The sequence below is a fragment of the Poeciliopsis prolifica genome, unplaced genomic scaffold (assembly GCF_027474105.1).
Source record: "Poeciliopsis prolifica strain line A6 unplaced genomic scaffold, Auburn_PproV2 SCAFFOLD012, whole genome shotgun sequence".
In the NCBI taxonomy this organism is placed as follows: Eukaryota; Metazoa; Chordata; class Actinopteri; order Cyprinodontiformes; family Poeciliidae; genus Poeciliopsis; species Poeciliopsis prolifica.
Window position 1 is genome coordinate 1,922,414 of NW_026562387.1, and position 21,935 is coordinate 1,944,348.

Below are 21,935 nucleotides of genomic sequence, written 5' to 3' on the forward strand. Positions count from 1 at the left end.
GAACACAATGTTGTTGTGTTTTGGGGAATGAAAGCTGGCCATTGTTGCGGACTGTTGCATGAATCACGGTTTTTATTTGATATAAAACGGGTAATTCCATTGTGTAACGGCATTAATGGTACTCTGGCAGAGGGGGAAGGAGGAAAGGAAGAGGGAAGGTGGATGGGACGTACGACAACAGCTCAACTTTTAGAGGAAGACGTACTCAACTTTTCATCCATATTGGAGATAATCCTCATTTAGTTATGACTCCGGGGGTAAGTGGCTCAGTTTTGGGTTTCGGCTAGAGGGAAACCCAGGAGCGGTGAGCTAGAACCAGGGTAATAATAGTTTTCATTATAGATTAGATTTATTTTGTTGTGACCTTTTGTTTGACCCTGGTTATAGCAGGTTGATATCTAGTAAGATTAAGGACAGGTGACCTTCCTGTATTCATGAAGCCTTTGCCTGTTTGGAAACTGTTCCTACTAATTCCAGATGTGTTTAAAGCTCACTGAAAGTTGTCATTGGCTCTTCTGATCAGTCTTTTGGCTCCTCTGTCAAATATCTTGTGAGAAGAACCTGGTCATGTGATGTGTCTCTGTCCCTGGTCTCTGTCCCTGGTCTCTGGAGCATTCAGAAGTTTAGAAATATTATTGGAACCAGTGCCAATGCTTTTACAACAAGGTCGCAAAGGTCTAGAGAGGTTTTTGCTTCTACTCGTGCTTCTTTTGGGATAACTTTGATTATAGTAGGTCATTATAGGTCATCAATTAGTATTGAATTTCATATCTATAGACAAGGAAGAGGTGTCAAGTTCAATGTTTTTTTCCCCACTATAATTATCTTTCATTATCTTTTACTGCCATTTGTAGTGTTTCCATGAGATAATGTCAGATCAAAAGCAACATAATTTTTTTTTTTTTTTTACCCAACACAAGTTCAGCTGAAGTTCAGGAAATAATGATGAGTAAAATGCTGCGCGTCCTATGTCTGCGCACTCATCTGTAAGCAAATTAATTGCAGCCCCTCCCCTTTGTTTCTTTAGCATTGACATTGCTTCAACAGGAAGGTCCTTGGAAACTCCAAACCGGCCTCTTCTTGAGGGGATTACTCAAATCACAAACGGGAAGAGTTAAACTCAACAAAAGCATTAACTGGCTAAGCGCCAAGAGTCAATCCTCCAAAACTAACAGGTTTAAGGTTTTAAATGAAAAAAAAAAAATAATAATAATCGTATTAGAGAGCCAGACGCACAAAGGGAGCGGCGTTTTCACGGTGCCGGATCCCGTTAATCACCTAATCACCCAGCGGGCTGTCCTGGGGTTCAGGTACGAGGAAGCCATGCTGCCCTCTCAGATGGCTTTTTATAGCTCCGTTTCATTCTGCCTGTATGAAACTATGATGGCTAAACAAACACAGACGAGCAAAACAAATGCTAATCAGTTTGCAGCTGAATACATTTTATCGAGGCTGCGTCAGCCGTCTGTTTTTTCAAAAGATGGGGGATGAAGGGGGGAGGGGGGAACAAGCGATTTGGCTCTGCCTTTTAACAATCCCAGTGTGATTGGCTTTAAAACCGTCTGCACGGCATTTGATTCTGGCAGCGAGTCACACGGCGCTTTTCTTTTATGCCGTTTCTTATTGAGGACAGCCAGGTTGTTTGCATGAATGAGTGGGCTGCAGCAGCATCTCTGCCTCTGACAAGGCATCAAGCATGACTTCATCAAGGGCATTACATCACGAGAGGATGCAAACTGGGTATCCCTAATGCAATCATTCATTAGTCCTTCAAGATAAGAGTCATTGTCATCTTTTTGGAGGGGCACAGAGAGTATGTATAATTATGAATTTGTAAAACATTTACTATTAGGCTTTTTTAATGGGTAGGAAGAGTTTTTTTTTAGTTGAATCTTTTTCAACTTTTTCTGTTTAATAAGGCAATTGTTTTAGTATTTGCTGTTCGTGAATGAATTAGAATTGAAAAAAAATGTTGCAGTAGATGTTCTTCTGACACACCATTCATTTCTACTGTTTTACATATGAGGATGTATTTAATAAAAAATTTTTTAAAAAATGATCTGGTCGCAACTTGACACACTAGATTCCACACAGTTATTATTCCCTGACCGAAAGTGAAACACCAAAATGGAAAAGGCTATTTGTGGAAATATGAAATAGTCCTTGGCTCTTTCTGTAGAATTTGTAAGGGGAAGTAGTAGTTTGACGCTGCTAATTTATTTACTTAAGTGATCATTATCAAGCGTTTGAAGAAATTTCTACCAGCAGCAGACTTCACATCGATGATTCCTAGCACAGCAGCAAATCTACAATGGAAAGACTGATAAACAATCACTGGGTGCAATGTTTCTGTCTGGACCCGACCTAAGATATGTCCGCAATGATCTGAGACTGAAAGTCATTCTATTCATTTCAATTCAATTTATTTCAATTCACTGAATCAATCCGAAAGTGAAATTTAACGTAGTCATAACTCATATCTTCCAGGTGGATGCTCTATCCACTGGATAGAGATGCAGCAGCCGGCCTCTATTACTGTATGACGGTCTGATGACCGTGGTGACACGCTAACAGCTCAGTTTCCATCTAATTTCAGTGTCTGTATGGTCAAGAAGTCGGGCACCAAAACGTTGGTGATATGATTGTTTTTGTGTCGTTTCTTTTAACAATTATTGGTACTGCGTCACCACAGGCGAGGAGGTTCAAAGGGTTTGGTTGGTTCGACATAGTGCACTGTGAAAGCGAACCACACCAGTTGAAAATGTAACAAATGTTTCAATTTGGGTCCCCAATCGAACCAAGTCTACCAGATTATCAGGTGTGAACCATTTCTTGCAATAGTTCTCAATTTTGTCCAGATAAACACTTATCCTGTTGGGAAGCCCATTGGCTGAGTGCATGTCTGGAAAATCCTCCATCTATTCATTTTTTACTACTTATTCGAGATTTGGTTCTTGAATAAGTAGAGAAAAGTTCCAGTTGGGTAAACACTGACATTCTTCTCCCCCAATGACTTCCACATTATAAGGCATTAACTAGCGAGAGGAGCGAGGCAACCAGGAAGCATCCTAATGAGATATCAAAACCTCCTGTACCCTTTGAATTGTTTTGCTCCATTCTAGACGACATACATAAAATCTTCCAGTTGAGGAAGAGGTTAACCTGGACGGAGCAGTCAATCTGTCTTTTTTCTTGTTGAAAACTATGATTTTACGCTACCTCAACCCTTCACACTCAGCTGCAGCGGAAGGGTGCTGAGGGTCATAGCTTGAAGGCACCAAGAGAACCATATCATCTGCAAAGGACAAAAATTAAACCCCTAAAGTTTCAAACCAGACCCCCATCCTCTCTGCGACTAATTTTTCACCCATGAACCTTGCAAACAGGATCAGGGACAAAGGGGCAGCCCTGACGGAGCCCAACCAGCGCTTTGAACAAGCTCCACTTTGTCCTGGGAGTTGGGCACAGGCTCTTGCTTGCGGACACACTTTAGTGATGCTGAGGTGAACACAAGAGGGACACTGTCCTCCAGCAGTTTTGGTGATGCAAAACATGGGCTTGGGAATGCTGCTACCAGATGGAAGTCTGTGGGAATCCAAACGCTAACAGTGGCCCTGCTTTTTAACGCAGCAGCACAGGCTCCGAAACTCCTCTTGCAGCTGTTGATGATGCTGCGCAGGAGGAGATGAGGGAACAGTTGGAGGGGTGGAGGGGACTCACTTATGTCATGGCGCCTTCTTTTTTCCCCCAGTTGTCTCAAATTTCCATAAAGGTCTTGACAACATTCGGACACGGAGAGCGAGGATAATAGTTTTACCCTCACCTTTCTTTCTCCCTTCTGTCTCTCTTCAAGTGTGTTCACACTAACCTCTTTTCTGTCTGTCTCTCTCCCAGTGATGGCCTCCACTGTGCAGCTGTGCCGGTAATCCTGCCTGTGTGTGTAAGGGAAGAAGCGGAGACGCCTTGAAAAGCGACCTTCCTAAAGGCAGAGAAGGGGTGGGAGGAAACACCAGCACCAGAAGAAACAAATGCCACCATGTACAGCGTGGAGGACCTCCTCATCTCTCATGGATACAAACTACCCAGACATGCCGCCTCCTCCACCCCTACGCCAGTCCCCGCATCGTCATCCGCCCGTCAACCACCCTCGTCCTCGCCGCCGTCCTACAGCAAACACCATGAAGTCCTGGAGAACAGGTCTGGCCCCAGGACAGTGAACGGCTATGAGCGGGGGCCTGCATTGGCCATGGGGAACAGCGGTGGAACAAGGCACCCCCAGGTATATGTCAGCAGCTGCCCCAACAACAACAATGAACCCAGGGAGGGGAGCCAGCCGAAACGAGACAGTGAGAACCGGGGCCAAACCGACACCCACTCCTTGGGGGAGTCGCTGACGTCAGACAGCGGGTAAGACCTGATGCTACAATGGCTTCCTGTACTGTAAAAACGTATTTCTGCATGTGATTTAACAGAAAACAATGTGTTTCTTTATTTACATATTTGGTAAACTTATCCACCGTATCCTGACGGTACAATACGAGACAGATATCGGTGAAAAATAAAAGCTCCTCTGCCTCCTCCCTGTGATCCTTTTGCCATCTGTAGGAATGCACCACTTAGTTAGAAACAGCCAATCATAGCCAAAAGGAGGGTCTTAGCACTGTCAGTCATGCTTGTGCATGCATTGCTCAGTGTGCTAATGGTGGAGAAACAATATACTGTTCTAGGAAAACTGTACCATCGTTATTGGCAGCCAAGCTAGCCTGCTTTAGCATTCCTACATTATGGGGAACTGAATAGCAGAGAGCAAGGCGGAGACTATTATCTGAGCAATTACTAAATTAATCACATAATAAATTAAAATGAGCACAATAACCTCTATACTGATGGTTTATATTTTATGAAGGATAATTATGTTTACAGAGACACATTTTATCTATTTTATTTATGGTTTTGGTTGTGTGTGTTTTACTTATTGTTTTTGGTTGTTGTGTTCTATTTTCGATGCTTAAAAAACCTTCTGGATCCAGTGTGGAGTTTTTGTTGCAGAATTAATTATTGATATTGAAGAAATGCTGTCATTTGCTAGAAAGTCTGTCGGCATGTTCTTTGAAAATGATCTCCAAATGATATTTATTGCAATAGTTATTGGGACAATAACAGATTGTAGAATCTATTGTTGTGACAGGCTTAAGTGTGAGGATGATGACTGGCTCTGATTGGCTGTTTCAGAGCCAACCAGCTCTGATTGGCTCTGTGTATTTCTGTGTATTTCTGCAGATGCCTGTAGGACCACAGGAAGGGGGCGGAGCTTGATGTTTTTCAGATGATCTGTCTGACCTTAAATATCATGACATAGTGACAGTTTTTATAAATATCTAGAAACAAACATATTGTTTATAAAAATTACATGTATTGTTTTAATTTTGTAGGACAGAGCAACACAAAGTAGGGCATAACTTTTATTTAACTTTTGCAAAAGTATTTAACTTTTTCAATGTTAACAATTGTGGCATTCATTTATCAACACAACTCTGTTTTCCAGAACCACTTTTGATGCAGTCTATATTTGCTTTGTACGTCTGAAGACTTTTTACCCATCCGTCCTCCTAAATAGGTCGAGCTCAGAATGCAGGGTACCAGAATATTAATTTAAAAGCCTCGGTCCTGATTCTTAAGTGGATTTAGATTGACTCATGCATACATTTTGATCTAAACCTTTCCACTGCAGCTCTGTGTGTTCTGGATTGCTCTCCTGCTGGAAGGTAAACCTCCACCACAGGATTTACTTTTAACTCTGATCTGTTACTAAAAAAAAACACATCTCCACACCATGGTGATGATTTCCCAGTAGGGATGCTGTGTTTCAGGTGATGTGCTTTGTCAGCTTCCCTCCATATGTAGCCAGAAAGTAAAATTTTGATCTCATGTAACCAGAACACTTGCTTCCATTGCTTGTAGCAAAAATGGTAATGGCTTTCTTTCCACGAATGCTTTCATCTCGCCAATTTTTACATAAAAACCAAATTAGCAGACTGCACATCTAATAATTACAGATTGTCTCAGCTGAGCCGTGGATATCGGTTCCTCCTCCAGAATAACCTGGACTCCTTAGCTGCTTCTCTTAATTAGTTCTGTTTTTGCCTGGCCAGCCAGTGTACATGGAAGGCCAAGTGCAGATGTACTGCGGTTTTCCCATTTTTGAGTGATGGGTTGAGCAGGGCTCTGTTGGATGTTAAAACCTTGGAAAATTGTTTTAGAATCTAATCATGCTTTTAAACTTCACCACAACTGTATTTTACCTGATTGATGAGTTCCTCAGACTTCTGAGAGAGCATAAAGTGATTGTCAGCAATAGCTCAGCCATTGGCCTTGTCTTTGACTGCGCCACAGCTACACTTCCAAAAGAGAAACAAATCTGAGACAGAACATAAAGTAATAATAGCAGCACTCACCATTATCTGTTGCTCTGCCATGACAGAGGTTTGACTGACAGACCAGTCCACCGCTAGTTCACAGCCCCCCCTCTGCAACTAATCAGACCAGTTCTCCAGCAATTCATTGAATGATTCAAGAGCCTCTATTATTAAAATTCCTCCACGCAAATCATTTGCCTCGAAGCTTTGTTAAAGTAGGTTTCACTACTTAGCACCATGCGCTATGGTCGAACGATTACTTATGTTGCGCAACGCAGGTGGAAGACATTTACTAATTAGGTGGCATCTTATGGCAATTGATTGAACGGAATTGTATTTTGGAGTATCGGAGTAACATGTCTTTAAAAACTTCGATAATTGATAACATTCCTTCTGTTTGGTCTGGTGGTTATGTTACAGAAAATAGAGGCGTGTGGGTACTCCATGACACGAAACCTCTTAACACCACAGGTTGATTCGTCGATCACTTCTAAAATTCGTCCTCGTGTGTAAGCTCCTTTCATTACTTTTCTCTTCTCATCCCTCCTCTTCTTCTAAAACCGTTTTTTTTTTTTTTTTTAAGCAGGAGAGGGATAATGTATGCTCATGTGTTAATCTCCCTCATGGGACCTCTTGGAATTGTAATCAACACAGCTTTTGGGCAAACCCGCGCTGCTTCCCTCAACCCCCCGTTTCAGCGCACCCCACGTTTACACAGGTTGCCAGGTTTGTCAGGATACCTCCTCTGCTTCCGTGTTTTTCACTCACATAAACCAATATGCCTAACTGGCTCCACTGGCTCCCGGTGTTTCACACATAATATGCCTGCCTCCATAATGGATACGTCATGAATTAAACAGCAGTTATATAGGGAATATTTAAACATGTAGATGGAGGATTGGCTATATTTAGTCTCTCAGATAGGGAGACGCTGGAGTGTGGAATATTTTCTAGGGATGTTGCCCCACTTTAGCCAGTCTGGGACTTTTACAGCAGAGCTGTTGATCTTGTATATTTGCTTCAGTTCACCGTAAATAAGACTAAAGTCAATACAGATGTTTTCTTGTCTAGCTAATCAGTCTGGGCTGCTGGATTCCCCCTCCACCCCCAAATATTTTGTTAGGACAAATTTGAGTTTTTCCTCTCCAAACTGTTTTAGCTACCAAGGCAGACTCCTGAAATGTGTCACGTAACCCATAATTAGCCTCAGTGGTTGTGCGTTTTCTCAGCTGTTTTGTTATATCGTGAAGCTGGGATGCCGTTGCTGTTGGGAATGTGGGAATTACAGACATATGTTCCGCAATTTCAATCTGTTGTTTGTTCATCCATCTTCAGCCCCAACGCGTTTAGCCTGGCAGCTTTGGTTTAGATAAGGACCAGACCTATCTTTACACTCCCTCCAGACCAGTCCTGTTTAACCCAATTAGACTGATGATGATGGCAACTCATCGTTAAATGTCTTCAGATTTACCAGACTGTTGTGGCCCCATTCCTCCTCCATCCTCTTCTATTCTCCTCTTCCCTCCCCAATCTCTTCCAGTAAACATTCATTGGCCGGTAATGATCGAGGATGGAAATGTCAAGGACGCTCGGCAGCCGAGGCCTCTGGAGGATGTGCACATGTGCGCTTGCGTCTTGTTTACATTTCCAGTCAGTCTGCATCACCAGGAACGGCCTGAAACGACTGTGTCTCGTTGTTGCCCATGCGGCCCGCGGTCGAGCGTCACCGGAGTGAAATTCGGCTCGCTGTTCCAGGCGGGGAGCGAAAAAATGAAATCGCGACAGAAAGGACGTCAGTGAAACGGCGTCTGAAGCCCTGATGTGTTCAGGACAGCAGTGTAGGAATAACAGACACAGTGTGTCATTGTGTAATGTGTTCACTGTGCCCTGTAGAAAAGCTCAATTACCTAACATTACATGGCTATTTATAGGCATCTGTCTCCATCTAGTGGGACAGGATTTCTGATTATATCATTTTGCTTTTTTTCCCATCTGTTTATGTTTCTGAGTATTTTGTCGTTATGATGGTACCTGGATTGCTGTGAAAATTTGTTCTCTTATGGACTTTTTTTTTGTTGTCACGTTTGAATGTTTCATGTCATCAAACAAATCTAATGTCAATCAATTTGAGTGAATGCAAAAATCATATTTGATATATATAGCATTTATTTAACAACTGAAAGCAATTGTTCTATAAAATGGCACTGTATGCCAGGAAAGTTAATACTGAACCTTTTAAGGAAATTAGCTGTTCCAATAGGAGTGAGTGGTTGTATTGTGATAATGACAAAAGTGATGATGAAAAACTATTCATTACTTCTTTTTCAGGTCACTGTATGACTGAAATGCCAAATTGATTTGACCTTTCCTGTTTTAGCCGCAGTTTTCTCTCCACACTGTTTTTTTTTTTATCAGTTATGAGGCACGGTGGTGAAACCTGAATCTGCTGCTGTGCAAGTAGCTGAACAGGTTGTTGCTAAGTAACCAAAGGCTAAATCAATTAACTTGCTTAGCTGGCTGTGAGAGGATCAAATTAAGTTTAAATGAAAAATATTTTAATTTTGAATTGAATTGAAGGTTGAGCGGTTTAAGACTTTCCTAAGCCTACATCTACCAGAATGCTGTGCGGCTCTAGATTGGAGTTCAGTGAAGTATCAATATTCTGATATTTTATCAGATATTTTATCAGAATATTGATACTGATCTATTGCAATACAAACTGTTATTGATTTGTTGTCCAGCCTTAGTATAGCTTTATTATTTCTTTTTTCTTTTTTATTATTGGTGTTTTTTTAGGCATATGTTTCATAATCACTACTATCAGCACTGACTTAAGATTCTCACTGAAAAATCTTATAGCGTGTCTATAACTATAAAACCTCTCGAATTTTGTCCACTTTTGTTCAGTTCACAGAAGGCACTCTGACATTTTCATTCATTTGGCTTTCCTTAAAGGTTTTGTGATGGCAACAGAGGCCCACAGCCACAATCCAAGGATGTTTCATACTGGAGGAGGAGAGGACAGGATTTCAGCGTGCTGCTGGACTACGCTGACATCAGGGAACCCCATGGAAAGGGACAGGGAGGGTACAGCAGGCCAGAAGGGCCTCAGCAGGCCAGAGGTCAAGAGCTCTCTGTGGAGGACCGTCAGAGAGCAGCTCAGGAAAGGCAGCGCTGGGCAGCCCACGCCCAAGCTCAAGCCCTGGCCCAGGGCCGCTCTAGAGAAAGGGAAGCCGCCCTCCAGCAATGGAGGATGGCAACTGAGAGGAAATGCCAGAGCCTGGGGACGGAGGAGTGGCACCCAGCTGTAAGCTTCAGCCGCCAGATGTCTCAGAGCGAGGCGGAGCGTTGGGGACAGGAGCAGCAGCGACTCCATGCCAGAACGCCGGAGGGCATGGTAGTCCACCCTAGGACCAAAGCTAAGTCCCAGTCTCTGCCCAGGGTGTTGCAACCCGAGAGCCTGCAATACGTGGACATAGCATTGTCTGGTAAAGAAATGTTCAGGCGGGTCAACGGCCACCCTTTGACCCACCAAGACTTTTACCGAGCACCTCGCTGGCCAGAAAACGGGAGGCCGGCCAGTGCCAACCAACTCTCAATCACACCAAAGGCCCGCTTCACACGACCCCCCAGACCCCCTTCATACGAGATGCACCAGCAGATCAGGGGAAGCTGCGAGGTTCTGTCCGGCAGAGAGTCAGTGACCCCCATGGCAAGGGACAGAACTCCCATCCCCACATTGAGAAGTAAAGATCCTCAGTTGGACTATTTTGCACAGGATTCTGGGCCTCCGGGGTATATCCCCCCTCCGTCTTATAAAAGAGCTCCAATAATGGGAGGGGCGTTTCGAGGATATGGAGATGTTCCTTTTGAGTACAGGTTATTATCACCTTTTTTCATAAGACATTAGCATTCTCTTATTAAACTTAAACATGAAGAGCTCAGTTTAAAAGAGCCACTGCTGGATTTAGATGTCTGAAAATGATCACAAAAATGACAGCAGACACTGTTTAAAATTATATTCTGGTCAGGTATTTGGTGAAGGCTTTAGGAGCTGACTTAATTGTCTGCCATCTGTTTTATTTTCATTCTCATGAAAATTGACTTATTAAGCAGAAACAGGGATCATAGTTTAGTTTTATCATAACATCTCAGCACAGTCCTTTCTCATTCAAGATATTTGAATTAGCTAAGTAATAATTTAAACATGTTTTTACCCCATTAAGCCTCAGTCTGTGTTGAACACACATGAATGTCATTTATGTGTGTTAACCACTGCCTTTCACTTACAGACAGGATGTTTTCTCTGCAGCCTAGCTGCTGCCTAACCAGTGCAGCGGTTTCAACACTGCCTTCTCAGAGAAGAACAAAAAGAAAAGATCTCAATATAAAACTTGAAGTGAACCTAAGATCAGAAGTCCAATTCAGGGTATTTTAATAGAGAGTCCCCATGAAATGGAAATGCTGTTGACTGTTGTTAATCTGCTATAAGTAATTTTGTAATCTGCTGCACCCATAGTGTTGGTTCGCAAAAGATGCTGCTAGCTAAGACAGTGGTATTAGCTATAGCAGCATTGAATGGGTTTCGAAAAATCACATCAGATATTTAAGCATTCTGGACCACTCATCATAATACATGCATGTATCAAAGTGATGTAAGTGAATGATCAGACAATTGAAACATAAGCCAATACAATTTCAAAATGCTAAGATAAAAAAGCGGAAAGGCAACTCTTTTTGTCCAATTGACGAAAATTGTATTGAAATATTTTATGAGCCAAATTATCAGTCATTTCAATCAACTAATTCAGATGAAAACATTATCAGCAGTAACAAGGTGTGGTTTTATTGCATAAAGATAAAAAATACAGTAGTTCAATCAAGTATTTGAGACAGAAACATTTTTTTTATTGATAATCTTTCATTATTGATGCTTTATATGTCTAAATATGCAGCAACATAAATGTGCAACATATTTATTCAAGTGTATCTGTTCATAAAACCGTTGTATTGATTTTCATGTTTTCTTTGTTCCTTTAACTTTTAGGTACAGAGGGGATATGTATCCACAGATACAAGTGGCTCCTGATGGATCTCATTGGTTCATCAGGCATCCAGCTTGTTCCTGGCCTGGTCCCCACAGAGACAGAAGTGCGTCCAGCCAGAAGCAGCTTTACCCTGTGTATTCAACCCAGGAGCATTCGGGAGGAGGAGTTCAGTATATCTCCTTCGATGATCCTCGCATTCGTCACATTTCCTCAGCTCTGGGTGGTAACTCTCTGACGGACGCTGACAAAATCCGCCACATCCGTAATGAGCTTCCCAGCGTCACCGTATCGGAGCCTGCACCCGATGACAGTGCCTTTTTGCCCCCGCCACTGGGGCCTTTCATCTCTGCCAAACTGGCAGGTGAAAATAACCAGACGTGTTCTAGCAATGTGGACAATGAAAATAAAAGGTGGCGAAGTGATTTGCACAAAGACACTATAAGTAACTTCCGAGCACCTGACCAAAACTGCAACAACAGACATCTCAACACTCTGCCATCGCCGTCGTCCCCCTCTTCAGCTTTTCAGCCCCCGTTAACAAAGTCCTTTTCTCGTCAGGGGTCCAGTTCAGACCAGGTCTTTGCAGAAACCATCACACAAGTAAAGACAATTGTTCCAGAGTCAGGACAAGAAATCCAAAGGAACACTAAGAGAAGAGTGAGTGAAACCATTTTCTGCCTGGTGTCTGTCCCTGTTCACACGCCAACAAACATTAATAAAGGCTTAGCAGCTGATCAGAACAATAACGAGGCAATGCTAAACCTCACCGTTACGAACACTGACACTTTTGCTGTAGGTCTCAAAGAAAGCCCCAACATCCGTAGCAAGTCTGTGAACGAGATACCTATCAAGTCACACTACTCTCACTACCACACTACCAGCACGTCCTCAATGAGGAATTACAAAAGAGCTCCTTTAAGAAAGGAGGTCATAGATGCCTGGGTACTCCAAGCCAATGAGGGCAAAGAGTTAGGCTATAGTGGATCTTGGCCTGGAAACCAATACCGTAACCAGGAAACTCAAACAGGCTCACCTGTGACAGGTTTTAAAAGTCCAGAAACCCAAAGCCCTACCAAGAGACAGGAGGCTCTTCATTCAGCCTCAGATACAACTATGGATCTTGATATTGGGACTGGTAGTGCCTCCTCTTATGGATACCCAATGACGGGTCAAAAAAACCTTCATCTTTCCAGTAACAGCGCCTTCTCCCGTCTTAGCCTAAGCCCAACACAAACAGAATCACTTCAGCACACACAACAGGACTCATTATCTCCTACCAAGACACAAAATCAAGGAGAACATCAGTTATCTTCTCCTAAGAAGAGCGGTCCACCTGAAAGTGAAGAACAACTGGTCTTTGGGCAATTTCTCTTGAAGCCAGTGAACCGACGACCCTGTGACGCAATTGGTGAATTGGAGACTATTAACAAAGAGATGGAAGACACGATTAGTAAAAGACCAAATGTGAGTCGATTTAAAAATGACAGTGCGGATGAAAGACTGGCTTGTTTTAAAAAAGGGGCACATTTCACTGATGGTCCAGAACCAGGCCGGGAAGCAATAAGTCTCCCACCAATGCACATCGAAAGGCCCAATAATATAAAAAAGCGATCAAAGTCTTTTGCCTCTAGTGCTGATCTAGAATCGATGGAAATGAGTGGACCTTTCTCCAAGCCACAATCCAATAACATCCCACTAACAAATAAGCAAGCCCCTCTTCCCAAACCAACCCGAAGCAACAATTTTCTCTTATCTTTTGTTCCCCCCTGCAGTGATTCAAACCATCTCTACAGGCAGGACATCCCAGTTCCTCAAGAGTCCTTGTTGAGGGATGTGGGGCTTACTGTCTACACAGAAACTCCTGGTGGTCCAGGAGAGCCAATGCAGCGCTCACTTTCAGTCCCATCTCCACTCAGTCATAAAGATCATAGTCAGTCCGTGACATCTCGTGTGAGAACTAGTGGCAGCTTTGAGCACAATTCAAGAGAAGAACTTGATAGTAACTTGAAAGGACACTCTAAATCAGACCTCTCATCATTCGGTGGTGAATCAAAAGTCTGTGGAATACAGAGGGAAAGTTGCTTGTCACCTGAAAAAGGCAACTCGCTACATAATTCAAGACGGACAATGGAGGTGTCTCATGTGTTTAGAGATGATGATAGTGATGAAAGATATGCACTCTCTGAACCTCTAACATACAAAAATGACTCAACAATAGCAGATAAACACTTAGAGAGCCTACTTATTCAGGAAAAAGCTAACACTTTGCCTACAGAAGACCTCAGCAACCTGTATGAGGTGAAATTTGCAAAAGGAATCCCTGAACATGAGTCTATAGAGGAGAGGGCTGCAAGGATCTTAGGTATTGCTGTTCCCGTTGAGGCTTTATGTGTTGAAGACAAACAGTCGGATGACGACGAGCCTGAAATGGACACTGCTTTGGTTGACAAACAGCTAAGTTCCAATGAAGAAACACAGCAAGTAACAAGAGCGATTGTGCAAGTCCAAGAGGAATCCCTGATAGTCCAGGGACCAGATATGGAGGAGATCAGGAAGACAGAGTCTAGTGTGGTGCAAGAAGAAGAAGACAGACTAAAGCACACAAATGACCACAGTGATGGCCAGCAGAACCAGGATAAAGAAACTCCATCAGTTCTCGACATCCCCGAGTTCCCACCAAGTAAGCTTCCTCTGTCCCTACCAGTCACACCAGACGAGACCTTATCACTGAGCATATATAGTGGGGAAAAGAAAGGGAGAGGCGGAACATGCAAACTTATTGAATCTCTGCAAGATAAGCTGAACTGTTCTGCAGCTTCATCTGCTGCTGCTTCGACTGGGTTGACTCCAGACAGAATGGCCCGTCTTAAAGAACTGGACTCTGTGTCTAGAATAAGACGGCTTAGCCTGAAAAGCCCAGAGCATCTACAGGAACCAGAATCTAAAGAAGTAGAAGATCTAACAATGAAAGTTTTTAACGAGACTAGGGAGAATGTGGTGCAGCAAGTCGTTGACAAAGAGGAGCAGGAAGAAAACGGAAAAATAAGTCAAGAAGAGGAAAGCCAGGATGAATGTGTCAACTTAAAGAAGCTTGAAGAACCAAAAGAAGTGGCTGATGAAATCTGTAGGGAAGAGCAAAGACATTTAGAGGAGGTACATGACATGACCGTTGAAACTGGACAAAAGGCAAGCAGCGAGATAAGTAAAGGGCATTTAAAACCAGAAGCTGAGGAAAGAATGATGGAATTGAGAATTGTAGAAGATGTTGAAAACACCTCAGTGAACTTACCAGAAGCATTGGTCTGTACAGCTGAGACCACCAAACATGCAGAGGAAGGAAAATTACCGATACCAAAGCAGCGCACCAAGCTCCAGAAGCCTCCTCTGCTTCCTAAACCTCGCAGCGTTCCCAAGAGAGAAATCACTCTACCACTGAGCTTCAGTACCGGAACCTGTGGCACCTCTGATGTGGAGGATGAGGAAATGCTCTCTGTCTCAGGTGGGTGTGAAAATCATTAAAGGATTATGACTTTTCATACATACATGTCCCCATCATAGTGAGTCATCCATTATATAAATGTAAATATGCCATGTTTGTTACTTTACATGTGTATAATATTACCCATTCTTTGTAAGTTATATGTCAAGAATAACGTCAGTACTCTTTGCCCAGCAGTTTGGGTGTCATCCTGAAAAATAGCTTCATCATCATCAGACCTACTTTAGATTAATTGAGTTAGTAAAGTGTCCAAAGGTTGAATGCCCTTCCTGCAGAAGTAATGACTGCCATCTGTCCTACTCCTTTCTCTGACATGCAGTCTTGTGTTATTAGTGGCTGTGGAAATGTGCTTGTTTTTTGCATGCAGTCACTGTTATACAGTGCTGCAATAATGTTGAGAAAAGTGCTATTCTAACCCAACCTGGCCCTTTGTGAAAAAAGCCAATAGTTGACAGGGAGCCTTTTATATCACTGTGGAGGATTGTTGGCCCACTTCTTTTTGCAGAATTGTTTTATTCACTACAATATAAAGCATGAACTTATTTGATTGAACTTTTCCCATAGCTTCTTAGTCATATTCAAGTCCACCCTATGGCTAGGCCAGTCCAATACCTTCCATTGCATTGCGGTAAGCTATTTAGAGGTGGTTTTGCTTGTGTGCTTTCAGAATATTGCATGGCGGCTTGACAATTAGCGGTATACCAGCCAATTTAATGCTATACTAGTTAAGTGTTGATCCATTGCTGATTTATGTCACGCTGGTCTTTTTTGAGGAGCAAATTCAGAATTTATTCTGTTTAGATTAAACCAGTTATGCACAAATCCAGTAACTCCGTGATGCACGGCAACAGCATTAACAATGACTCCACTACAGCAGTCAAAAACTTGTGCGCTCTTCCGGGTTCAACACCTGTCTACTACCTGTCACCCTTTGGTTCATACACTGGAGGCCACAGCCCCATCTAGTGACCACACCCAAAAATACACATATTTGGCTTCTATGAGGGGTTTTTACAAGGAAGCATTGCTCCATTCGTTACAGCAAGTCGCCCAGGTCTCAAATCGGCAAAACACCCGGGGCATCACACAACACAACCATGTTTGACTGATTGTGTGATGTTTTTTTGTCTGAAAGGTGGTACCTAATCTTTTAGGTACCAAAATCTGAAACTAAAAGATTGGCGTTCTGTTGGCTGTCATTTGCAAAGCAGCCAATCTGAAAGTGCCATTCACTCTCCTTGATGCGGATTGGTTGTATCCCCAAGAGCAAAGTTGAGGAAGACTGTAAAATAGGCAGTTCAGAGTATTTCCAGAGGTAATCTCAAGTATTTTGGGAGTACATAGGTTGGTGAAGTCCTACCAGAATACCAGAGGTTCACCATAGGTTAAAGTTCAAACAAAGAAACTGAGCCCAGCTGCTTGGCTAAAGTAGGAAAATGTGGAAAGGTGAACAGAAAAACTAGTGGGCAGGTTTAAGTCATCATAGCAAGCGTTTACTTTGGAAAAGCTCTGTGTCTGTGTATACCTAAACCCAGAAGCAAGTGGAGTAATAATAACCAGGTCAGTGTGGACAGTGTGAGTCCTGCTAATATTTGCTACCATGAAAAGAGAATCATCAGTTGGCAGTGTCTGTTTCATTTTTTACTGAGTTAGCCTCGGCATAAAACGGAAACACACTTTTCTGTAGATGAAATAAAATAAAAACAAATCTGATCTTTTTCGATGACTGTTGGAGCCAATCTAACCAGGCTGTGACTCCATCTCTCTCGCTCTGTAACAAAGCAAACACTGTAAAGTGTTTGCTGAACTCTTCCTTTCAGGTCCCATTTGCTGAAAGTCTGCCCCCCTTTTCAGGGATGCCCTCTCATCTCTTCTTTCCTCTCCTTTTCTCATCAGACTCATACGACCCCAGTCGAGTAGAAAGGGTGTGACCTCCAACCACTGCCTTCACCACTGTGGAAATCTGTCTTTCTCCCATGAACAGCTTTTTTACCACCGACAAAGACTTCCATCTCGCCTCGTAGCTCAGTCGGCTCCCCCTCCTGCCTCCTTCCAACATCTCCAAGAAGCGACCGTCCTGGTGCTGAAAGAGCATTTTTATAGCCAATAAAGGCCACAGCTGGGTGCTGGTTCTTTAGGTCGTCTCAGATGTGTCACCCCGTCATCTTCGCCTCTAAAACCAGTTTATGTTCCCGAGCGAGCGGACTTCCTCCTCTCAGAAGTCATCTATCTGTCCGTTTCAGAAGAATGTGTGTCGTTGATTCTCGTCTGCACATCTTGGGGGCTTCCGTGTTGAAACCTGAATGTAAGAGTGCTTCTGTTTATCAAGTGAGCAAAAGAAATGTAACAGAAAAAAATAACCACACACACACGCAAGGTGACAGTATTGCATTACAATCAGAATTAACCTACACCAAATGTAAATAAAAGAGTTATAAGATTTTATTAAGATTATAAAGAAAAAAATCAATCTAAAACAATAAATTGAAATGTATATTTTCTTATGTATGTTGAGAGATTAGATTTGTGTAATCCTTACGTGTATGAGACGTAATGAAACTCCTAACCGTTTTTGTTCCCCCCTCCTATACGTGTGTGATCGAGAATGTACTAAAAGAGTTTGGGTTGCAAGGAGAAACACTGTGGTCCTTGAATAGTTTCACTCAAGAGCAATATAGTCGTCATATACAGCGAATAATACCAGTAGTAAAGTCTATTTCAAGGAGCTAATCTCATTTGCTTTGAAGCTCTACCTTTAGGTACAAGTGTTAGATTTGCACTGCGGAGATTATTGGCTCCGTGTTATTCCCAAACACCTGGTAATCTCCTCACGTACTCGGAGATTACACTCAGAGCGATCCCCCTTTGTTCGCTCTCAGTATCAGCAGCCTCACTGTGTTAGAAATGTCTTTAGTTAAACCGCATACTGTTCCAAAAAAAAAAAAAAACAACAACAAAAAAGTAATTCCATGCGTAACGTGTGGCAGTAAGAGATCTGTATGTGCTGTTCCGCTGGGAAGTTTACATCCAGGTCATCTCAACTTTGGGCTTTTAATGATTTATTTCAACCAGGTTTTCCACAAGAGCAAAAGACTTCAGAAAGGGATTTAGGTGCCTGGGTTTGAGAAAAAGGGTAAAATTTTACTCCAACCCATATATAAAAAAAATTCCCTTCTCACCCACCGCGGGTGGTTCTTATCCTCTGAGCTCGGGTCCTACCAGAGGCCTGGGAGCTTGAGGGTTCTGCGCAGTATCTTGGCTGTGCCAAGGACTGCACATTTCTGGACTGAGATGTCTGATGTTGTTCCTGGGATCTGTTGTAGCCACTGCTCCAGTTTGGGGGTTACTGCCCCGAGGGCCCCGATGACCACAGGCACCACTGTGGTCTTCACCTTCCAGGCCCTCTCCAGTTCTTCCCTGAGGCCCTGGTATTTCTCCAGTTTCTCGTGCTTTTTCCTGATGTTGCAATCACTTGGTATTGCTACATCAACCACAACGGCTTTCCTCTGATGTTTATCCACTACGACAATGTCTGGTTGGTTCGCCATTACCATTTTGTCTGTCTGGATCTGGAAGTCCCACAGGATCTTAGCTCTGGCGTTCTCCACCACCTTTGGGGGTGTTTCCCACTTTGATCTTGGGGTTTCCAGTCCATATTCTGCAGATGTTTCTGTACACTATGCCTGCCACTTGGTTTGTCGCTCCATGTACGCTTTCCCTGCCAGTATCTTGCATCCTGCTGTGATGTGCTGGATTGTCTCAGGGGCCTCCTTGCACAACCTACACCTTGGGTCTTGTCTGGTGTGGTAGATCTGGGCCTCTATTGCTCTGGTGTTTAGGGCCTGTTCCTGGGCGGCCAGGATGAGGGCCTCTGTGCTGTCCTTGAGTCCAGCTTTTTCCAGCCATTGGTAGGATTTACTGATATCAGCCACTTGGGTTATTTGCTGGTGGTACATCCCATGTAGGGGCTTGTCCTCCCATGATGGTATCTCTGGCACCTCAACCTCCGTTCCCTGTTGTCTGAGACATTCACTGAGCACATTGTCTGTTGAGGCTTTGTCCCTGATGTATTTATGGATCTTAGTTGTTTCGTCCTGGACAGTGGTACTCACACTCACTAGTCCTCTGCCTCCGTCCTTGCGGCTCGTGTACAGTCTCAGGGTGCTGGATTTGGGATGGAACCCTCCATGCATTGTTAGTAGCTTTCTGGTCTTAATATCTGTGGCTTTTATCTCCTCCTTTGGCCAGCTAATTATTCCAGCAGGGTATCTGATTACTGGCAAGGCATAGCTGTTTATCGCACGGATTTTGTTCTTGCCATTGAGCTGGCTTCTCAGGACTTGCCTTATTCGTTGGAGGTATTTAGCTGTGGCTCCTTTCCTTGTGACCTCATCGAGGTTGCCATTTGCTTGTGGTATACCTAGGTACTTGTAACTGTCCTCTATGTCTGCTATTGTTCCTTCTGGGAGTGAGACCCCTTCTGTGTGGATGACCTTCCCCCTCTTTGTGACCAGCCGACCACATTTCTCTAGTCCGAATGACATCCCAATGTCAGTGCTGTAGATCCTGGTGGTGTGGATCAGTGAGTCGATGTCTCGCTCACACTTGGCGTACAGCTTGATGTCATCCATGTAGAGTAGGTGACTGATATTGGCCCCATTTTTGAGTCTGTATCCGTAGCCAGTCTTGTTGATAATTTGGCTGAGGGGGTTCAGGCCTATGCAGAACAGTAGCGGGGACAGAGCATCTCCTTGGTATATGCCACATTTGATGGACACTTGTGCAAGTGGTTTGCAGTTGGCTTCAAGGGTGGTTTTCCACAGCCTCATTGAGTTTGCAATGAAGGCTCTCAGAGTCCTGTTGATGTTATACATCTCTAAGCATTCAATGATCCAAGTATGCGGCATTGAGTCATAGGCTTTCTTGTAATCAATCCAAGCCATGCACAGGTTGGTGTGTCGGGTTTTGCAGTCTCGGGCAACTGTGCGGTCTACGAGGAGTTGGTGTTTGGCTCCTCTGCTATTTACACCGATACCCTTCTGTGCCGTGCTCATGTGTTTATCCATGTGTTTGCTTATCTTGGCCGCTATGATGCCTGACATGAGCTTCCAGGTTGTGGAGAGGCAGGTTATTGGTCGGTAGTTGGGTGGGACTGGACCCTTTGATGGATCCTTCTGGATTAGGATTGTCCGCCCTTCAGTTAACCATTCAGGGTGAGTCCCACTTTGTAGCAGCTGGTTCATTTGGGCTGCCATTCGCTCATGGAGAGCAGTGAGTTTCTTTAGCCAGTAGGCATGGATCATGTCAGGCCCTGGTGCTGTCCAGTTTTTCATACCTGAGACTCTTTATATATATATATATATATATATATATATATATATATATATATATATATATATATATATATATATATATATATATATATATATATATATATCCACATTTTATATCCACATTTTCATCTCTCGCCCACAGTGGTGCCACAGTGGTGCCTGTGGTCATCGGGGCCCTCGGGGCAGTAACCCCCAAACTGGAGCAGTGGCTACAACAGATCCCAGGAACAACATCAGACATCTCAGTCCAGAAATGTGCAGTCCTTGGCACAGCCAAGATACTGCGCAGAACCCTCAAGCTCCCAGGCCTCTGGTAGAGGACCCGAGCTCAGAGGATAAGAACCACCCGCGGTGGGTGAGAAGGGAATTATTATTATTATATATTATATATATATATATATATATATATATATATATATATATATATATATATATATATATATATATATATATATATATATATATATATATATATGAGAGCCTGTTTGCATTTTTACTTAATGGAAACACAGCAATTAAAAAAAAAACTCCTTTTTGATCAAAGGTTTTGGTGCTAGGATGAGGTGTCTAGATTTGGGAGTAGCAAAACTGCAATGTAAAGACTTTTCTTGCATCACGAGTCACATGATCAACAACCAAATGTGTGAATAAACATTCACGTGTTATTTTGTCTTAATTAGTCAATGAAAACATTTCAATTTCAAAAATTGTCTTTTCAAAATATTTGTCAATATTTAGCGATATTGACAAAGTTTTGCCCACATTTGCAATAGAAACGCAGCTCTATTGTCCAGTCTACTGTCCAGTTTTTGTTTCGTCTGACCCTAAAATTCTCCAGAATGTGATTTGTTCATGTGAGAAACTAGCGGGGGAGGAAAACAGCCATGTGTTGAAGGTGTTGAATATGCAGGCAGATATTGGTTGATAACCTCTTTCAACTATGAACGGTTACACAGGTAATAAATACAGCAATATCCAGTTTATGGTAGGTTTTAGTTTTGTTGGTGTCTGGGTTGTTCCTGGCCAGTTTTTGTTGTACAGTGACACAGCAAACTGATTTGTAGTCATGTTCGCATAACTTACACACAAATTAAATATATTTGTTTGAACAAATGGTCTCAGAATGTCCGGTTGTGTAGTTGGGAATTTCTCTTTTTTAAAGGTTGCTTTGGCTCTAGTCACCTTTATTTGATTGTGAATTGACAGGAAAGTGGGTAACAAGAGAAGGGGGAAGACAATGCGGCAAAGGTCACCAGGCCGGGAATCGAACCTACGACGGCTCCATCAGGGACTAAGGCCTCCATATGTGGGTTGTGCTCAACCTCTGCACCTACTTGTGTAGAAATGACTGAAAACTTTCCAATACTTGGTTGTTCCCTTGGACGTTTCCATTGTTCTTAGTTTTTTTTTTTTTCCATAGTGCTGCCAAACAAAGAGGATAGAACTTATGCACCTTTTTTTCTTATTTTCAAAAAATGATTCAACCTGTATGTTGCATAAATATTCCATAGAGTGGCTACAATAAATCATTAAATGCCCAATAAGTGCTCTGATATTCAAAGCCCGCGATGGGTTTATGCAAACTTCCGGCTGGAACCGTTGAGATTCCCTCGCCTGTTTGTCGCGTTTGTGTTGTTTT

General features: G+C 42.9%; 1 protein-coding gene across 3 annotated transcripts in view; it reads left to right on the forward strand.

Moving 5' to 3' along the window:
* The window catches only part of jcada (junctional cadherin 5 associated a), a 29,574-nt gene extending 8,911 nt beyond the window's left edge, over positions 1 to 20,663 (forward strand). For 2 of the 3 annotated variants that reach the window (XM_055037785.1, XM_055037786.1), the window contains exons 2-5: positions 3,895 to 4,407; positions 9,372 to 10,295; positions 11,464 to 14,963; positions 16,860 to 18,108. In XM_055037785.1, coding sequence (XP_054893760.1) covers positions 4,037 to 4,407; positions 9,372 to 10,295; positions 11,464 to 14,963; positions 16,860 to 16,894 — 4,830 coding nt within the window. In that variant the 5' untranslated portion in view covers positions 3,895 to 4,036 and the 3' untranslated portion in view covers positions 16,895 to 18,108. Of the gene's footprint in view, positions 1 to 3,894; positions 4,408 to 9,371; positions 10,296 to 11,463; positions 14,964 to 16,859; positions 18,109 to 20,449 lie in introns of those variants that run through there. The other variant, XR_008606481.1, reaches the window with a different exon arrangement.
* Positions 20,664 to 21,935: the final 1,272 nt, after the last annotated feature.